We start from the raw sequence: 18,711 nt of genomic DNA on the forward strand, positions 1-18,711 counted from the left end.
ACCTGGAGCTTACCTGAAGAGGGTTTTGGGGGTCTACGCCCCCGGGGCTCGGTCTGAGACCAGGCCTCGTGGTGGATCAGGGTCTGATCAACCAGGCTGTTACTGCCGGAGTAGTTGTAAATGTGCCAGAGTTCTCCCCCCTCCCCCCAGTGGAAATAAGTCACTTTGACTTTTTTGGGTTATCTTAGGTTGTCAACATATATGCTGCTATGTATGATAATATATGTAACTGTATTTGTGTATACCTGAATAAACTTACTTATTCACCAATTATGTGTGAAATGTTAATTTAGGATTGTACCTGTGAAATTCACCCAAGTAATTTTTCACAAGTAGTATGGTCCATATGGATTTAGCGTTTGTTTTGAATTTATTAATCAGACATAGAATATGCTACCCATATTTTACATATGTGATTCGACTTTGTAAGATACCAGAGTCCACTTAGAAAAACCTTAAAAACATTTTTATTAGTACTAGGTTATATGGCATACTGGTTTAGCGTTTTCTAGGGAATATGATAATATAGTAGCACTTAGCTAGCCTGATCCTCGGATCAAATCTCCCATTCCCACGGCTCTATGATCCCTGCGGGTTTAGGACTTCCACCTGAATATAACGATAATATTGGATGTGGACACCGCGAATGAATCATTAATAATGAAAATGTTTATTTCCTGCAATGTTTACAATGTGTGGTTTACATAATATAAAATATTAATTACAAAGAAGGCCACTAGCAGGCCTATACATTTCAGGCAGACTAATCCTAATAAGACAGAGATAAGATAAGATAAGATTTCGTTCGGATTTTTAACCCCGGAGGGTTAGCCACCCAGGATAACCCAAGAAAGTCAGTGCGTCATCGAGGACTGTCTAACTTGTGCAAGTTCCGTAAGTGTCTCATTCTTCAACGTATTCAGCGTCGAAAGTAAGTTATTGACACGTACATGTGGACAGTTACGCAAAACGTAGAGTGGGAAAAATTGATGCACTGACTTGTTCTTATGGTAAGCCGTCTACGTTTTTCCAGGAGACGAGGGATGAGGCTTGGGTGGTTTTTTTTTTCCGGGTAGGAAGGTGATAGCACTCTCCTGGAGCGTCGGGAGCCTCTTATAGTGTGGACCATCTCAGCTCGCCTCAGTTGTGATGGTACTGCTAGCATGGTGATGCTCCTTCACCTCCACCTACAACTACAACCACCATTGCTACACCTACAATCACCACCACCCGCTCGCCTGACTTCTATAAGGTAGTGACTATCCATTTGTCGTGATTTTGTGTCGTTTAGAATAGTGCTACAGCATATGAACTTTATAATGGTTCTTGGAAGTTAGAAGTATGGAATACAAACTGGAGCTGAAGATTTCCACCCCCGTGGCTTATCTTTCATTGCCTAGGTATAGGTATATGGTGTGAAATAAGTGGGATGCAGCTACGGGTGCTGCGGCTCAGATGATTTTTCCTCCCACTAGTACAAGGCTGTGATAAGAACAGAACATATCCCAGCAGCACCTCCTCGTCATTCTTCAAGAGTTTTCTTACCAACGAATTGTATTATCAGGCCCGTTGCCTGGTAGGCAAAGCTTTCGCTTCACAAGCTGAGGGTCCGTGGTTCGATTCTTGGCAAGGGTGGAAACATTGGGAGTGTTTTCTTAAACCTGTTGTCCCTGTTCACCCATTAGTAAAATGGGTACCTGGGTATTAGTGGACTGGTGTGGGTCGCATCCTGGGACAAAATTGACCTAATTTTCCCGAAATGCTCTGCATAACCTCCAGGTATAACAAGGGGCTTTCTATATAGTAGTTTGTCATTGATGTCATCTATGATGAAGAGTAACGTTGTCCCAAATGAAGCTTGTTTTTCAAGTTTTTTTCCTCCACTGTTGTTGGCAGAACGCCATTGGAATCCAAAGCTTATTCTGCAACACCTTTATTCCCATGAATCTATCGGTACCTTTTTTTTTCCCCTTTTCAAACCTAACTGAGCAGCGTCATTTTAACTTATATGTACCCGGCTGCTGTTGCAATTTCCGTTGTTTAATATTTAGGATATTGAGTTACTTTTTTTTAGAACAGTTAATATTAAAGTAACGTAACTAAATCTAAAATAACTAGAATGAAATTAATGTCATGAATCTGCTACAGCATAGATTGTTTCAAAATAGAGGCAAGAAAATATTAACCTAGGCGTATTTTTGAGGGCAAAATGAATGGAGTCGATGAGTAGAGTGACTTAACATGAGTTAATGCATAGTGTGCTTGCCTCTTCCTCCCCCTGTTGTAAACAAGTTAATTTGTTTCACATACTCAAAGAAGATAATGAAGAACAATAAGATGATTATTAATGCCGGAGGGTTAGCAACCCAGGGTAACCAAATAAAGCTAATCACTGTGGCTTATGTGATTCTACGGTCCTCTTCTCTAGGTTACCACCCACTAATATCCAGTTACCTACATAATGCTGATAAACTGGGGTAGCAATTGTGAGGAGACTAACGCCTAGTTACCTACTTTCTCCTGATAACTTTCCCCTTGATTATAATAATAATCTCCTGATAACAAGGACAGCAGTTGTAAGGAAACTTGGGCAAGCATTTAACCTTATTAAGGACTGAACCCATGTTCTTTGGTGAGCTTTCTTTCTGTGAAACCTCCTGAGACAGCAATACTAGGTCAGGGCTACAGACGATGAGTATACCTTCTGTGGAACCTAGAGCTGCAATACTAGGTCAGGGCTACAGACGATGAAGTATACCTTCTGTGGAACCTAGAGCTGCAATACTAGGTCAGGGCTACAGACGATGAGTATACCTTCTGTGGAACCTAGAGCTGCAATACTAGGTCAGGGCTACAGACGATGAAGTATACCTTCTGTGGAACCTAGAGCTGCAATACTAAGCCAGGGCTACAGACGAGTATACGTTTTGCGAAACTTTGAGCTGGAATACTAGAACAGGGCTTCAGGCGATGAGTATACTTTCTTTGATACCTGGAACTAAAATACTAGGACAGGGATAATGATAATAATAATACATTTGTTCGGGTTTTATTTTCGATTGACGTTATTACTTATCTTTTAGTCTGCCTCTTATCCCCCCACCTCTATCTTTTCTTTCTTCATTCCTCCTTCCTTTCCCTCTACTCTTCTCCCCGACCCGATTCCAACCCACCTGTGCCTTCACTTTTCTTCCCCTCACTCTCTCTTCCTTTTCTTCGTGTTTACGGTGATGTGGGTGCTGTAGCAACGCTACCTACGCACAAGTATACCTGGGTAACTCCCACCTACTCGACAGGTTCTTTGTCAGACCAATATAAAAAAATTCAGAACTCATAAAAGTAGATATTTTAAACGTACTTGGTTTTAATGTTAAGCCTAGCTCAAGCGGAGAAGATTAAAATAACTGATGAGGAAGTAAGTTCATGCTGACTAGAAAAAAAAAAAGGACCAGACTTATTGCTAGGCTTTAAATCATAAGATATTACAAGGACCCCAGTGGAAATAAGTCACTTGGCTTGACTTTTTTGGGTTATCCTGGGTAATTTACGCATATGTACTAGGTATGATAATTGTACTTACTGAATAGCACCATGAGTTTAAAAAGACAGAATAGCACCATGAGTTTAAAAAGACAGAATAGCACCATGAGTTTAAAAAGACAGAATAGCACCATGGGTTTAAAAAGACAGAATAGCACCTTGAGTTTAAAAAGACAGAATAGCACCATGGGTTTAAAAAGACAGAATAGCACCATGGGTTTAAAAAGACAGAATAGCACCATGGGTTTAAAAAGACAGAATAGCACCATGAGTTTAAAAAGACAGAATAGCACCATGGGTTTAAAAAGACAGAATAGCACCATGGGTTTAAAAAGACAGAATAGCACCATGAGTTTAAAAAGACAGAATAGCACCATGAGTTTAAAAAGACAGAATAGCACCATGGGTTTAAAAAGACAATAGCACCATGAGTTTAAAAAGACAGAATAGCACCATGAGTTTAAAAAGACAGAATAGCACCATGGGTTTAAAAAGACAGAATAGCACCATGAGTTTAAAAAGACAGAATAGCACCATGAGTTTAAAAAGACAGAATAGCACCATGGGTTTAAAAAGACAATAGCACCATGAGTTTAAAAAGACAGAATAGCACCATGGGTTTAAAAAGACAGAATAGCACCATGAGTTTAAAAGAAAACTGCAGAAGAATTGTGCTATCCACTCGGGAAAACTTTTTTTTTTTTTTTTTTACACAGGGTTTGACAAGGTTAAGGACAAACTAATGGAAGATAAATAAGTTTATTTAAGTTCAGGTATACATAATTACAATTATTATACCTGTAACATGATGTGAAATTTACGTAGCATAACCCCAAAAAGTTCAGACATTTTTCTTGGCACACATTGTGCTAATATTTAATAATGGTAACAGGGAGACCCTGTAAATTAATACCCCTGCATAAATTTATTGACAAATGTAAAAATATTGGGATAACCCATTAGAAAAGTTCTATTCAAGACGAGAATAAAAAATTACTAGATATAAATAGTTCGGTTTTGCTCTTGAAGTTCATATCAGTGTACTAATTTATTATGTCAGAGTAACAGAGAAGAGGCCTGAGCTTGCTACCATCTGCAGCTCATAAGACTGCCATCCCCACGAGCCCCTTTGAGGCGGGGTAGATGGCAGACCAGAGGCCTAGCTTCTCCCTACGAGCCCCGTGAGGGCGGGGAATGTGGCTAGGCCTGGGGACACTTGGTCCCAAAGATGAGGAGGTACTGTACCTCCTCCCATGGGAGACTTAAGTCTCGAGACACTCCCCAGATAGGGAGCCAAGGCCGGGTCACCACTACTTGGAAAAGACCCGGGCCGGGAGAATACCGGCGAATAAAAAAAAAAAAAGTAACAAATTGTTTAAGAAATAGATTAGCTTGTTGTATTTACCTAGGCTAAGAATTTTTTTTTTTTGATAGTTCTCCATGAATATTAGTTTGGAAATGCAGAATATAAGAGGAATAAAAGAAAATTATAATGGATGACTGAAAGGAAAGTGCATACAATTATAAGGGTAAAAACACCATAAGGGAGGTTCCTTGATGCCGATGAGAGACTCTTCATCCAAGGAATTAAACCTGAACTCCCTTGGATTGAACCTGATTGCCTCCCATTTCCCACGCGCTTTATGGCATGAGTTTAGCGCTCCCCACATGACTAATAATAATGATAATATAAGAGTAAAGCTGACATCGTTGGGAAATGGCACAGTTGGGGTACCACAAGGATCTGTACTTGCCCCAGTAATGTTTTTAATTGAAATAAATGACTTGCCGGAAGGAAAAAAAGTACATGAATATGATTGTGAATAATGTAAAAAACTTATGTAAATTAAATAATAATTATTGCTGTAAATAACTACAGAATGACTTTGATAAATTGAGCAAATGGAGTTATAGATGGATAATGCAATATAATGTAGATAAATGCCATGTAATGGAACTGGAAAAAAAACGATATCCTGGGTTACCGACCTTTTATTTTTAAGACTGCTGTCTCCTATAAATTGAGGTAGTGACCAAAAATAAAAGAAAACTTCCACATCACTCGGTCAGCAGTTGTCAGTCGGATAAGTAATATTAATAAAAACCTTTTCTAATTCAAGAGTCCTTTACCAGCATCAGTACCTGGAGAGGGTTTCGGGGGTCAACGCCCCCGCGGCTCGGTCTGAGACCAGGCCTCATGATTGATCAAGGTCTGATCAGCCAGGCTGTTACTGCTGGCCGCACGCAAACTGACGTACGAACCACAACCCAATCAGGTACTGGCTTAGGTGCCTGTCCAGTGCCTTCTTGAAGACACCCAGGGGTCTATTGGTAATCCCCCTTATGTATGCTGGGAGACAGTTGAATAGTCTTGGGCCCCGGACACTTATTGTGTTGTCTCTCAGTGTACTCGTGGCGCCCCTGATTTTTATTGGGTTAATGTTGCAACTCCTGCCGAGTCTTGCTTTCATAGGGAGTGATTTTCGTGTGCAAGTTTGGTACTAATCCCTCTAGGATTTTCCACGTGTATATCATCATTTATCGCTCTCGCCTGCGTTCCCTTGAACTGACCACGGACTTAAGGTCAGGTACCAGCATAAAACATTTAGGTATTTCCACAGAGAAACTTGTGATGGAGGAAACGTATAGAAACCAACCCAACGGGGTAGTGGCCTTCCCCGGCCCTGTGCCCGGGTCATAGGTAATGCTGAATGTGCTTACCTTCCTACAATTTCGGTACTTTAATAATAATAATAATAATTATACATAAGTATGCAATAATTTGAAAGCCTGTAGTTTGCACAGCATTTTGGACAACCCTGATGAGAAATGGCTCTTGATTCCAGGATCAAACCTAATTACCCTTGTCCTCTGGATGTTATACACTGGTTAGATATAAGCTCTTGGTGGATATACAGTTAAAGATACACTTCCGCTGCATATACACTGAGAGTATGACCTCAGCGTACTATATATACACTGAAAGATACGCACTTAGATGTGTATACAGAAGAGAGGCAGTAACAGAGACCTCAAACTACAAATAGATGAGTACAAGGTTAAAAAATTCAGTGCCTGAAAGTTTATTTAGGTACGGGTACACTTAGGTACAATTATAACACATGGTAACGTGTGTAAGTTACGTTTAGTTAACTCTCGATATATACACCTGTGAAGGCAGAGTGTATTGTAAGTACGAATTAAAGACTTAAGTCACTCGTGGTGAAACTTTTTCTTGGTGTCTTGATCAGATAAGCATCACAAGATCAGGAATGAGCTGAGGTGGTGGGTAGGACTGAAGCTTCGTTTGTTCCACGTAAAATCCTTCATAAAATAGCGAACGAAGTATTAGAATGCATACACTTCACTGTATTATATCACTGGACGGGGTACACGCATGTATATATAGCATAAAGCTTCACAAAAGCTTGTTCTGCATATATTTTTACTCTTATACTGTGATCATCTCGTCCTAGTTTCCATCATGTAAGTAATTTTATTTAGGTACAGGTACACATAAGTACAATTATCACAAAAATTTTAACGTGTGTCAATTACCTAGGATAACCCCCCTCACTCCCCCCCCCCCCAAAAAAAAAAAAAAAAGTCAGACAGCTACTTATTTCCAGTGGTGTAGTAGTTGTTAAATTACTAAACAACTTAGCCTGCATCGGTTAGGCTGCTATGAGATCTGCTTGCTGGCATTTTTTCCTTGTTTTACCGAGAGGAGTTTAAGGAAGTACATGGGAAACAGATAGCAGAGGACTTGGAAGTCCACATGGAAGCTGTCTTCTGATTAAAAACTGTTTCTATCTAAATTAAGGACCATCGTGTAATATTTAGGTGTATGATTCAAGGATAGAAAAGTAGTTGCCGGTAAGTAAGGTAGGTTACTATATGCACCTCTAAAATCTATGATAAAACTCTAAATAGAGATACATAATAGACTGATAAAGCTATGCTTAGAGCGAAGTATAGTTTATGAGTGCTCTGTGGGTAGTATCTATTATGGTATTTCCCAGCTGGCCTCAGGATAAGTTATAGCTACCCTTAGGGTCCATACTTACTCCAGGTTCATATCATTCTGGTATGCCAAGGTCACTTTCTGTTCAGGTTTTTCCGTGTGATGCCACCGATTACTGACTTGACCATATTGGACGTGAAGCCCCATTGACTACATGAATTTCCGCCCATATAACACATCAGTTGGTTATAAATGTTACTTAAGGTGGGTGATATATGGGGCGTCAGAGCTTAACATGAATTGATTAACCTTTGATATAGGCTTGCTTATGTATAATGCAAATATTTTTTGCAGTGGTCTTGAGGGCACCCATATTATGGACACAAAAATTGCATCATGTAGATTTAACCTAGGTCGTCCATTAAAGTCAAACACTGATTTATTTACATCACGGTGGTATGTACTGGTGGGTACTTGAATGTGTAATTGTAAGTTTATGTAGGTACAGGTCCCCTCATGGAAGGTTCCTTGATGTTGGTGAGGGGCTCTTGATTTAGGGAATTGGAACTGCTCCAGTTCCCCGAATTAAGCCTGAATGCCTTCCACATCCCCCCCCGGGCGCTGTATAATCCTACGGGTTTAGCGCTTCCCCTTTGATTATAATAATAATAATAATGTAGGTACAGGTACACATAAATACGTTTATCATATATAGTTTAACATATGTGTAAATTTCTGAATTACGAGAACAGGTCTAAAGATTAAGACCCGTGTCAGGACGTTATCCTAGCGGAGAATATTTTAAGAAAGTGGAATTATATATAAGATGGAGAGGTGAACCCTAGGGTAGCTGGGTGGAGTGACTCACCCATAATTACTGGAAAAAATACATAGCTACAATCCGTATTTCCGCTAGTGCTTAAGGACACCATCGTTATCCAGAAGGAATATGTTTCCCATTAAGTCTTTAGGTGGTATAAATTTGTATTTTTTTTTGTAACAGCCTTGTGTCTACATTTTGAATTCTGTTGTCTGTGTGTGTACAAACCTATATCTGGTTGCAGGGGACGGTTAACAGCTCCTGGCCCTGTGTGTGAGAGAGAGAGAGGAAGGGGGGGGGGCTAATTCACACGTGGAGCAAAATCTGTTGCTTCCTATAAACCGGTTTTGTAAACTAGTTTAAACAATCCAGAGCCCTGGTTAGGCTCACTGGAACTCATCAAGATGACAGCCACAACAACGCAACTAGACTGTATAAAGGCTTGAAGAGTGAACAGAGTATACACGCAAATTAATAATATTTAACGCTATGAGTAAATGCGAATCGGTAAGTAAATTGAGATATTCATGAAGAGAGAGAGAAAAAAAAGAACTTTGAAACTCTGCAGTATTCTGTGTTCGGGATGTAAAAAATTTTCACACCTTACCCCTCCCCCCATTCCACACTCGTACCAGTAGTAGATAGTGTCGGCTGTGTGTAAGGCTTAGCGCTTCTTTTTTATAATAATAATAATAATGTATGTGCGTAAATATACGTCTTCACCTGTGTCAGCTATAATTTAGTTAGTTTAATATGTTTATTATGCACCCCTTACCCATCCTGTGGGCGGCAGTCAAAAGATTACAGAGGTACATAATGGGTCCAGGGACTGGACCCCAAAGTTTTGATAGCTGAGCAAGTTACAAAGGTAATGAACTCCAGGTAGATCTGGTAGATTAGTAAGTTTATTCAGGTATACACAAATACAGTTACATAGATTATCATACATAGCAGCATATGCGTAGGGAACCTAGGATAACCCAACAAAGTCGGAGTGATTTATTTCCATTGGGGTCCTTAACACCATTCCCGCAAGCACAGTCATACACGCATAACCTAAGCTTTCCATATCTACTATTAAACGTCATCCATTTTTTTTTGTAAAACTATGTATCATGTGGAACGAATTTATTTGACAGTCTTTGATTTCTCAAGTTCAGTTGAACAGGTTTTCTGTAAATTAACGAACATTAGCTTTATGGCAGTTTCGTAGTCCTTTGACCAATTTGGTGTCCGAATCCAGTGATATCTGGTGTCAGATACCTGACATCAGATAACACTGGATAACACCGGATAGTGCTGCCGGAAACCAGCACTCAGTGTCTGATCACCAAGCCCAGCACTCTGACAGTCGGTCATGTACTCGAATCCAGCACTCCAGATGTTTGAAAGTCCGCCGCTAGAGGAATTACCTCCCCCCCCAAGGTTCCTTGACGCTGGTGAGGGGCTCTTGATATAGGGAATTGGATATGTGTTCTGGTTCCCTGAATTAAGCCTGAATATATTCTACATCCCCCTACAGACACTGCATAATCCTACGGGTTTAGCGCTCACCTTGATTGTAATAATAATATAGGAATTACCTAGTCACCAGTTACACACTGCCAGGACAGCACAAGTATTATTGGGACGTCTCACTTGTTATAAATAAGACAGTCCCTGGCTCTCCTTCCAGCCAGACTCTCTTAGGGGGGAGACGGGGATTACCCGGTATTGTCAAACTGTGTGACTTATTTTCCTTGGGCTCCCCTTATGTATGTCATAATGTGTTTGTTTCAAACGAGTTTTGAGTCTTTCATACGTCGGGTTACAAAAAACTATAAACTGTATTATCCAGAAGAATGGCCGAGGATACGTGGTTTCTGGATTATATAAGCTAAGTAGAAACTGCATTAACCAGGATAATGACTTGGGTTATGTATGCTGAAGAGAAACTGTTAGCCAGGGTAACGATCGAGGATAGGTGGTTGCTGGACTATGTAAGTTGCAGCTCAGATATGAAGAAACATACACACATTTATTGTTACTTAGAATAAGTCTTGAGCCAAGGAATTAGGGCTTCTTCCCCTCCGATCAGACCTGGTTACCTCTCGTTCCCCGGTCGTAATTCAAAGATTTTTTCACGTTCATTATTATTATTGTGATTATTACTGCATATTTTATTATTATTGTGATCATTACTACATTATTTATTATTATTATTAGTATTATTATTATTATCATCATCATCATTATCATTCTCTTATTACTATATCATTGTTATTGTCTTCTTATAACTGAATTATTATAATAATAATATCTTTATTTACTACAAGTACATTTACAAGGTATACAGGCCTTGCTGGTAGCAATGACATACTACTATATAGAAAGCCGCTTGTTATGCAGAGCATTTCCCGCAAAATTAGGTCAGTTTTGTCCCAGGATGCGACCCACACCAGTCAATTAACTCCCAGGTACCCAAAATTAGGTGTGAGACTGATGTTTGAGCCTTGATCCTGCAGCCAGCTTGTGAGCCATGACCTTGTGGAGCACATTGTTACTATCAGGAGGGAATGATTTAATGGTTCTTGTGTTGTCGATAGGCTTTAAACCCTGTTAGGCAACCATGATGATGGCTGAAGAAGCATCCGAAATACATAAATGAAGTGGCTTTTCCATGAAGATGGTACTTTTGAAAGCCTTGATCTTACTTTTTACAGTGAAGATATATATATATACTTGTGAATGCAATAAGATCACATGAAACAGGTAGTATGTTAATATGTAAAATAACCAAAGTGAAAAATAATGAAATTTCAAGATCTTTTTATTGAGAACGCTTAAAATTTCACTATATTTCACTGTGGTTGTTTTGCATACTTATGCATGCATTCATTTGTGGTTTGTTAAGTTACTCGAGTTGTACCATTACAGAGCATCGCGTGTGTGGGGCAGAACAACTCAGCAAGGGTGAAGTAGATATTGATAATGAACTCTCAGAGCACCTCCACAACCAGCCTAGCATGGAGCATCACCAGTCTTGACACTGTAGAAACAGCAGTACACACGCAAGAACGCAAGACGGAACAATATGAAGACTCCAAGGAACAAGGACAAACAGAGACAAAGTCTGAGAGAAGAATACGACTGTTGGAACAGGTAAGACTGATTCAGTCTCATTACGTACCGAGAAGTTAGTTTAATATCTTCATTATGGACCCCATGACTATCTTGTGGGCGGTAGTCAAAAGATTACAGAGGCACATAATGGGTCCAGGGACTGGACTGAAAAGTTTTGATAGCTAAACAAGTTAAAGTGGTAAAGAACTATTGGCATGTTTATATCTGTTTACAATCGTAATGAGTTATTTATGCAGACATGAATCAAGTCTCACACACACACACACAAAAAAAATCCTCCAATGATGTTATAGTTGTATGACCTCTCTGGGTTTAACGCTTTCTCTCTCTCTCTCTCTCTCTCTCTCTCTCTCTCTCTCTCTCTCTCTCTCTCTCTCTCTCTCTCTCTCTCTCCAAGTTAGGATAAAAATAAATTTAGACATAAGACCAAATTAATACTGCAGTAAGCCTATTGTCCCATGCTAAGCAGGTCCAACTCACCAGCGTTTTAGTCTGTCCTGGGCTTTTACCATATCAAACCCAGGACGGACCGAAACATAGTCTGTAGCAAGGGTTCTTAACTTTTTTACGATTACAGACCCCAATGGATTGCCCAATATGACCCTACATACCCCCGACTTGGCTAATAACAGAACAGCTGATAGTGTATTCTAATCAAAGAACTTATTTTTTTAAATCGTTCGGAGATCTAGTCCCATAACCCCATTATTGGGTTCCCATACCGTCAAGGGGGTATGGATATCCCCTGGTTAAACACCTCTGTAGCTTGGTTGGTAGCGCACTCATCTGACACTGAAGTCCGCGGGTTCGATTCTCGGTACGGATTGAAATATTAGGACATTTCCTTAAAACACCTGCTGTCTCTGTTCACCTATCAGTAAGATAGGTACCTGGGTGTTAGTCGACTGGTGTGGGTCGCATCCTGAGAACAGAATTGACCTAATTTGCCCGAATTTCTCTGCATAACCAGGGGCTTTCTCTATAGTAGTAGTATGTCGTTGATGTCATCTAGGTCTATATATTGTACATGTACTTGTAGAATTAATTATTATTATTATTATATTATAGTTTTCTCTCCGAAGTGCGGGTTAATTGAGGATTGTTCCAGCTACGGTGATATGTATTAATCAGAGACCCCGATGTTTCCCAAATGACGAAAATGTTTGTCATTAGGGTTTTTGTGTGATGATTAGTTTTGAAAACCGACAAATTGAAGGGTTCTTGTTTGTAGTGAGAGGCTCTTGATGTAAGGAACTGGACCTTTCCTACCCTTCTTGGATTGAATCCAATTACCTCTCATTTTCCAAGATGCTGTATGACCTCTACCGGTTTAGCATTCCCTGTATTATAATATTTTTTCAAAAATCGTTGCACGTATACATGTCTATATTGACAATATATCATCTTTTTCAAGGACCCCTGATGGAAATAAATCACTTTCACGTGTTTTGGGGTTATCCTAGGTAATTTACACGTGTTAAAACGTCAGCTGCCAGTGGCCCTAAAAACCGTAAGCTGTCAGCGACCCTATAAACCGTAACCTGTAAGTGGCCCTTAACACTAAGCCGTTAGTGGCCCTTAAAACCATAAGCTAATATTAAGTAAGTAAAGGGTAAGTTTATTCAGGTATACACAAATACTGTCAGTGACCTTTAATACACTCGACAACAAAAACAAAAATGGAAGGTGCTTAATAGTGGTGCTCGTACATAATTGTGTTTGTGTTTGCCAGACAACGATGATGAATTAGACACACAAGTTTATTTAGGTACAGGTAGACATAATTACAGTCATCATACATAGTGTAAATTACCTAGGATAACCCAAGAAAAGTCAGATACAGTAACTTATTTCCATTGTGGTTCGTGCAAGACTATGGTACTGCTGAACACAGGCTTCCAGTCTGAGGGACTGATTACCTCATCTTTCAATGTCTTCTCTCTATATTTCTTCAAGACTGAGGCAGTCTATGTTTCTGCAGATATACCCCAATGGAAATAAGATAGTCATTACTGACATGCTGACTATTGGGCTGTCCTGAGTGGCTGACCTGCAGAAATTGGACATGTCCTCCCCTTCCTTTGATCAGATCTGATTGCCTCCCATTCCCAGGTGTTACCTGGAGTTTACCTGGAGAGAGTTCCGGGGGTCAAGGCCCCCTGGCCTGGTCTGTGACCAGGCCTCATGGTGGATCAGGGCCTGATCAACCAGGCTGTTACTGCTGGCTGCACGCAATCCAACGTACGAGCCACAGCCCGGCTGGTCAGGTACCGACTTCAAGTGCTTGTCCATTGCCTGCTTGAAGACAGCCAGAGGTCTATTGGTAATCCCCCTTTTGTATGCTGGGAGGCAGTTGAACAGTCTTGGGCCCCTGACACTTATTGTGTTGTCTCTTAACGTGCTAGTGACACTCCTGCTTTTCATTGGGGGGATGTTGCATCGTCTGCCGAGTCTTTTGCTTTCGTAGAGAGTGATTTTTGTGTGCAAGTTTGGTACTAGCCCCTCTAGTATTTTCCAGGTGTATATAATCATGTATCTCTCCTGCCTGCATTCCAGGGAGTACAGGTTCAGGAACTTCAAGCGCTCCCAGTAATTGAGGTGTTTTATCTCTGTTATGCGTGCCGTGAAGGTTCTCTACATTTTCTAGGTCAGCAATTTCACCTGCCTTGAAAAGTGCTGTTAGTGTGCAGCAATATTCCAGCCTAGATAGAACAAGCGGCCTGAAGAGTGTCATCATGGGCTTGGCATCCCTAGTTTTGAAGGTTCTCATTATCCATCCTGTCATTTTTCTAGCAGATGCGATTGATACAATGTTATGGTCCTTGAAGGTGAGATCCTCCGACATGATCACTCCCAGGTCTTTGACGTTAGTTTTTCGCTCTATTTTGTGGCTGGAATTTGTTTTATACTCTGATGAAGTTTTAATTTCCTCATGTTTACCATATCAGAGTAATTGAAATTTCTTATCGTTGAACTTCATATTGTTTTCTGCAGCCCATTGAAAGATTTGGTTGATGTCCACCTGGAGCCTTGCAGTGTCTGCAATGGAAGACACTGTCATGCAGATTCGGGTGTCATCTGCAAAGGAAGACACGGTGCTGTGGCTGACATCCTTGTTTATATCAGATATGAGGATGAGAAACAAGATGGGAGCAAGTACTGTGCCTTGCGGAACAGAGCTTTTCACTGTAGCCGCCTCAGACTTTACTCTGTTGACTACTACTCTTTGTGCTCTGTTTGTGAGGAAATTATATATCCATCTACCAACTTTTCTTGTTATTCCTTTAGCACGCATTTTGTGCGCTATTACCCCATGGTCACACTTGTCGAAGGCTTTTTCAAAGTCTGTGTATATTACATCTGCATTCTTTTTGTCTTCTAGTGCATCTAGGACCTTGTCGTAGGGACCCAGTAGTTGGGACAGACAGGAGCAACCTGCTCTAAACCCATTTGCTCTGGGTTGTGTAATTGATGGGTATCCAGATGGGTGGCAATCTTGCTTCTTAGGACCTTTTCAAAGATTTTTATGATATGGGATGTTAGTGCTATCGGTCTGTAGTTCTTTGCTATTGCTTTACTGCCCCCTTTGTGGAGTGGGGCTATGTCTGTTGTTTTTAGTAACTGTGGGACGACCCCAGTGTCCATGCTCCCTCTCCATAGGATGTTAAAAGCAGTTCTTGATGAACACGGAGTTCCATGAGCCTGGCCCTGGGGCAGAGTGCATGGGCATGTCATTTATCGCCTGTTCAAAGTCATTTGGCATCAGGATAACATCAGATAGGCTTGTGTTTACCAAATTCTGTGGCTCTCTCATAAAAATTCATTCAGAACTTCGACTCTCAGTCTGGTTAGCGACTTGCTAAAAACTGAGTCATATTGGGACTTGAGTAGCTCACTCATTTCCTTGCTGTCATCTGTGTAGGACCCATCTTGTTTAAGTAGGGGCCCAATACTGGATGTTGTTCTCGACTTTGATTTGGCATAAGAAAAGAAATACAGTGGACCCCCGGTTAACGATATTTTTTCATTCCAGAAGTATGTTCAGGTGCCAGTACTGATCGAATTTGTTCCCATAAGGAATATTGTGAAGTAGATTAGTCCATTTCAGACCCCCAAACATACACGCACAAACGCACTTACATAAATACACTTACATAATTGGTCGCATTGGGAAGTGATCGTTAAGCGGGGGTCCACTGTACTTTGGGTTTCTTTCGATTTCATTTATGGCTTTTAGTTCTTCCCGCGATTCCTGACTCCAGTTGGGTAAGGGAGTTATTTCTTGGGAAGCTTTAGGTAGTAGTCGTTTTGATAAGGACCTGCCTCGCATGGGCCAGTAGGCTTTCTGCAGTGTTCCTCCATTCTTATGTTCTTATGTTCAATAAGATTCCTTTAGCTTTAGTTCGGTGTTTGCTATTTCTCTCACCAGTGTCTCCCTACGCATTTCAGATATATTGACCTCTTTTAGCCGCTCTGTTTTTCTTTTCCATCGCCTGTAAAGGGAGCGCCTGTCTCTTTCTATTTTACATCGAGTGCCACAGAGTTAATCTGTTCTGAGCATAAGTTGGGGTCTGTGTTGCTTAGTCTTATCTTCCCAGCTTATATCGTTTATGGCTTGGTTTACTTGGTCCCACTTTATGTTCTTGTTATTGATGTTGAATTTGGTGAATGCTCCCTCGTGACTAATCTCATTTTGTCAGTCTGGAGCTCCACGCATACATGTCTGAACCTCGATTATGTTGTGATCCGAGTATATTGTTTTTGATATGGTGACATTTCGTATCAGATCATCATTGTAAGCGAAGATGAGGTCCAGTGTATTCTCCAGTCTAGTAGGCTCTGTTATTTGCTGGTTTAAGTTGAATTTTGTGCAGAGATTTAAAATCTCGTGTGTGAGTTTTCATCAGAGCTGCCTCCTGGTGTTATCACTGCAACAACATTATTTGCTATATTCCTCCATTTTAGGTGCCTTAAGTTGAAATCCCCCAGGAGCAAGATGTTGGGGGCAGGAGCTGGAAGATTTTCCAGACAGTGGTCCATTTTCAATTTTCAACTCTTAATAATAATAATTTTTATTTCTACAAGTACAGGTATACAGCTTATGCGTACAACATGCATACAATATAATAACCCCAATAAGTCAGATAAAGTGACTTATTTCCATTGGGGTCCTTGTAATATCTTATTATCTAAACCTTTGTTTTGTTTAATAAATTTGTTTAATGATTTTGTTTCTTAATTGATGATTCCAAGCATCAGATTCAAATTTATATTTTTTTATGCAGTACAAAAATAATGTAGTTTACTTATAATAAAACAGTGTTTGGGAGCATCCACTTGAGAAACACTGTTGTACATATTACATTAATGTGGTGCTGTATGACCCTTGTACGTTTAGAATTTAGTTTTAATTGTAATAATAATAATACATTAATGTGGCTTGGTTGGCAACACTTGCTTCATGCACTGAGTGTTCGTGGTTCAGTCCCCAGTCGGATGGTAATGTTATGCATGTTTCCTTATGCCTGATGTCACTGTTCACCTAGTAGGAAGAGTAGGAAGTAGGTAAGTCGACCGGTGTCGGTCTCATCCTGGGGGGACAAGACTGAAGAACCCCAATGGAAATAATATACAAAAGTTTCCAGTGATGCACTGACGTTCGTGAGTTATTCTGGGTGGCTAACCCTTCTGGTTAAAAGTCCCAGCAAATCTTATCTTACAGGCACTGATCTGTTTCTTGGCAAGCTCAGGCATGTGGACAATGGGGTCTGTAATAGCCTACCCATCTGTGGTGTCTCAAGACTTATCTTCATACAATACAACCATCTATGGCTCACCCATTGTCCTCACCAGCCTTCAACTGGATGCCTTAAGTGAGTTGCCTTATTACTTATGCTTTATTTAGTTTGAAGGTTGCCCAAAATGCCTTGCATAATAAGGGTCTTTCTATAAAGTAGTTTATATATGATTATCAAATTAATTGTATAATATACTCTACTCAACATTATAGAAATAAAATTTGTTCCCTTCCCTAGATGCTTGTTAAGGGCTCTTGCTCTGTGGAATTTGAGTTGCCTTCTTTGTACTTGGATCAAAATTTATTACACTGTATGCCCGTATGAGTTTAGCTCTTTCCCATGAATATCACAATAATGGACACCTTTGAATACCCAGACATTGGGTGTGTAGCAAGCCAGAACTCAGAGGTAGAGGTAAGAGGGGTAATAATATACTTTCTTGCCCTCAGGTGGTTTAGCAGCTCTAGGGTGTCTTCCTGGGTCATGGCTCATAGGAGCAGTGATGGTTGTGTTGGGTCGTCGCTTCAGCATGATGGTGATCGCTGTGATGGCCATGCTTAGCTGGCTTGGTGTGGCCCTCCTCCCTTCTGTTCCGGGTCTCCTGGTAGCAAGGCAAGCTTCCATTATGTGCCTAATTTTTTTCATTATTCTTTGTGAATTATACATGAAGTATACAGTATATATGTCCTTTAGTTTTTGGTAGTTTATCCAGTGGGTATTTTATAGTACATTTCTTTTATTGCTTAACTAAGAATGTTAATGTTGTGACTCGTATAAGAGGTCCCTACTTACAAATGAGTTGAGTTCTTGGTTTTTTATTTACAAATTGTGGCATCCTTTAAGAGAAAGAGGTTTATAGCCCTGGCTACACTTATAAAGAAGGAATCTTTTATTTGGAAGGAGTTTCTGTTGGCAAGGGATTCAGGTAATCTGGTTAGCCAGACTTGAGTCCTGGAGGTGGGAAGTACAGTACCTGCACTCTGAAGGAGGTGTGAGGATGTTGCAGTTTGGATGGCCATCTGAACTGTGATTTCATCTCACTTTTTGGGTCACTCTTCCTTGGCAGGAGATGACCAGTGTGTTAAATAAAAATCTATAAATAATTTCTAAGTGCTGTAATGTAGATAAATGGTCAAAGAACTGACAGGATGATGAATTAGACATTTGTGTAACTTTATTGTGGAAACGTTTTGCCAACCAGTTGGCTTCCTCAGTCCAATACAGAGAAGAATGAACATTAAAATGGTATAAAATACTGACAGGTTGTTAGGTAAGACATATGCAACAGTTAGGTATCTTTAATTTGAAACGTTTCGCCTACACAGTAGGCTTCTTCAGTCGAGTACAGAAAAGTTGATAGAAGCAGAAGAGACTTGAAGACGATGTAATCAGTCCATCACCCTTAAAGTTTTGAGGTGGTCAGTCCCTCAGTCTAGAGAAGAGCATTGTTTCATAGTCTGAAACAA

At 40.3% G+C, this 18,711-nt stretch overlaps 1 protein-coding gene across 1 annotated transcript in view; it reads left to right on the forward strand.

Moving 5' to 3' along the window:
* Positions 1-1,084: 1,084 nt before the first annotated feature.
* LOC128697170 (facilitated trehalose transporter Tret1-like) overlaps positions 1,085-18,711 on the forward strand; it is a 36,089-nt gene continuing 18,462 nt past the window's right edge. Inside the window, exons 1-4 of the mRNA XM_053788690.2 lie at positions 1,085-1,252; positions 11,241-11,465; positions 17,170-17,320; positions 17,695-17,857. Coding sequence (XP_053644665.2) covers positions 11,295-11,465; positions 17,170-17,320; positions 17,695-17,857 — 485 coding nt within the window. The 5' untranslated portion in view covers positions 1,085-1,252; positions 11,241-11,294. The remainder of the gene's footprint in view (positions 1,253-11,240; positions 11,466-17,169; positions 17,321-17,694; positions 17,858-18,711) is intronic.

The sequence above is a fragment of the Cherax quadricarinatus genome, chromosome 89 (assembly GCF_038502225.1).
Source record: "Cherax quadricarinatus isolate ZL_2023a chromosome 89, ASM3850222v1, whole genome shotgun sequence".
In the NCBI taxonomy this organism is placed as follows: Eukaryota; Metazoa; Arthropoda; class Malacostraca; order Decapoda; family Parastacidae; genus Cherax; species Cherax quadricarinatus.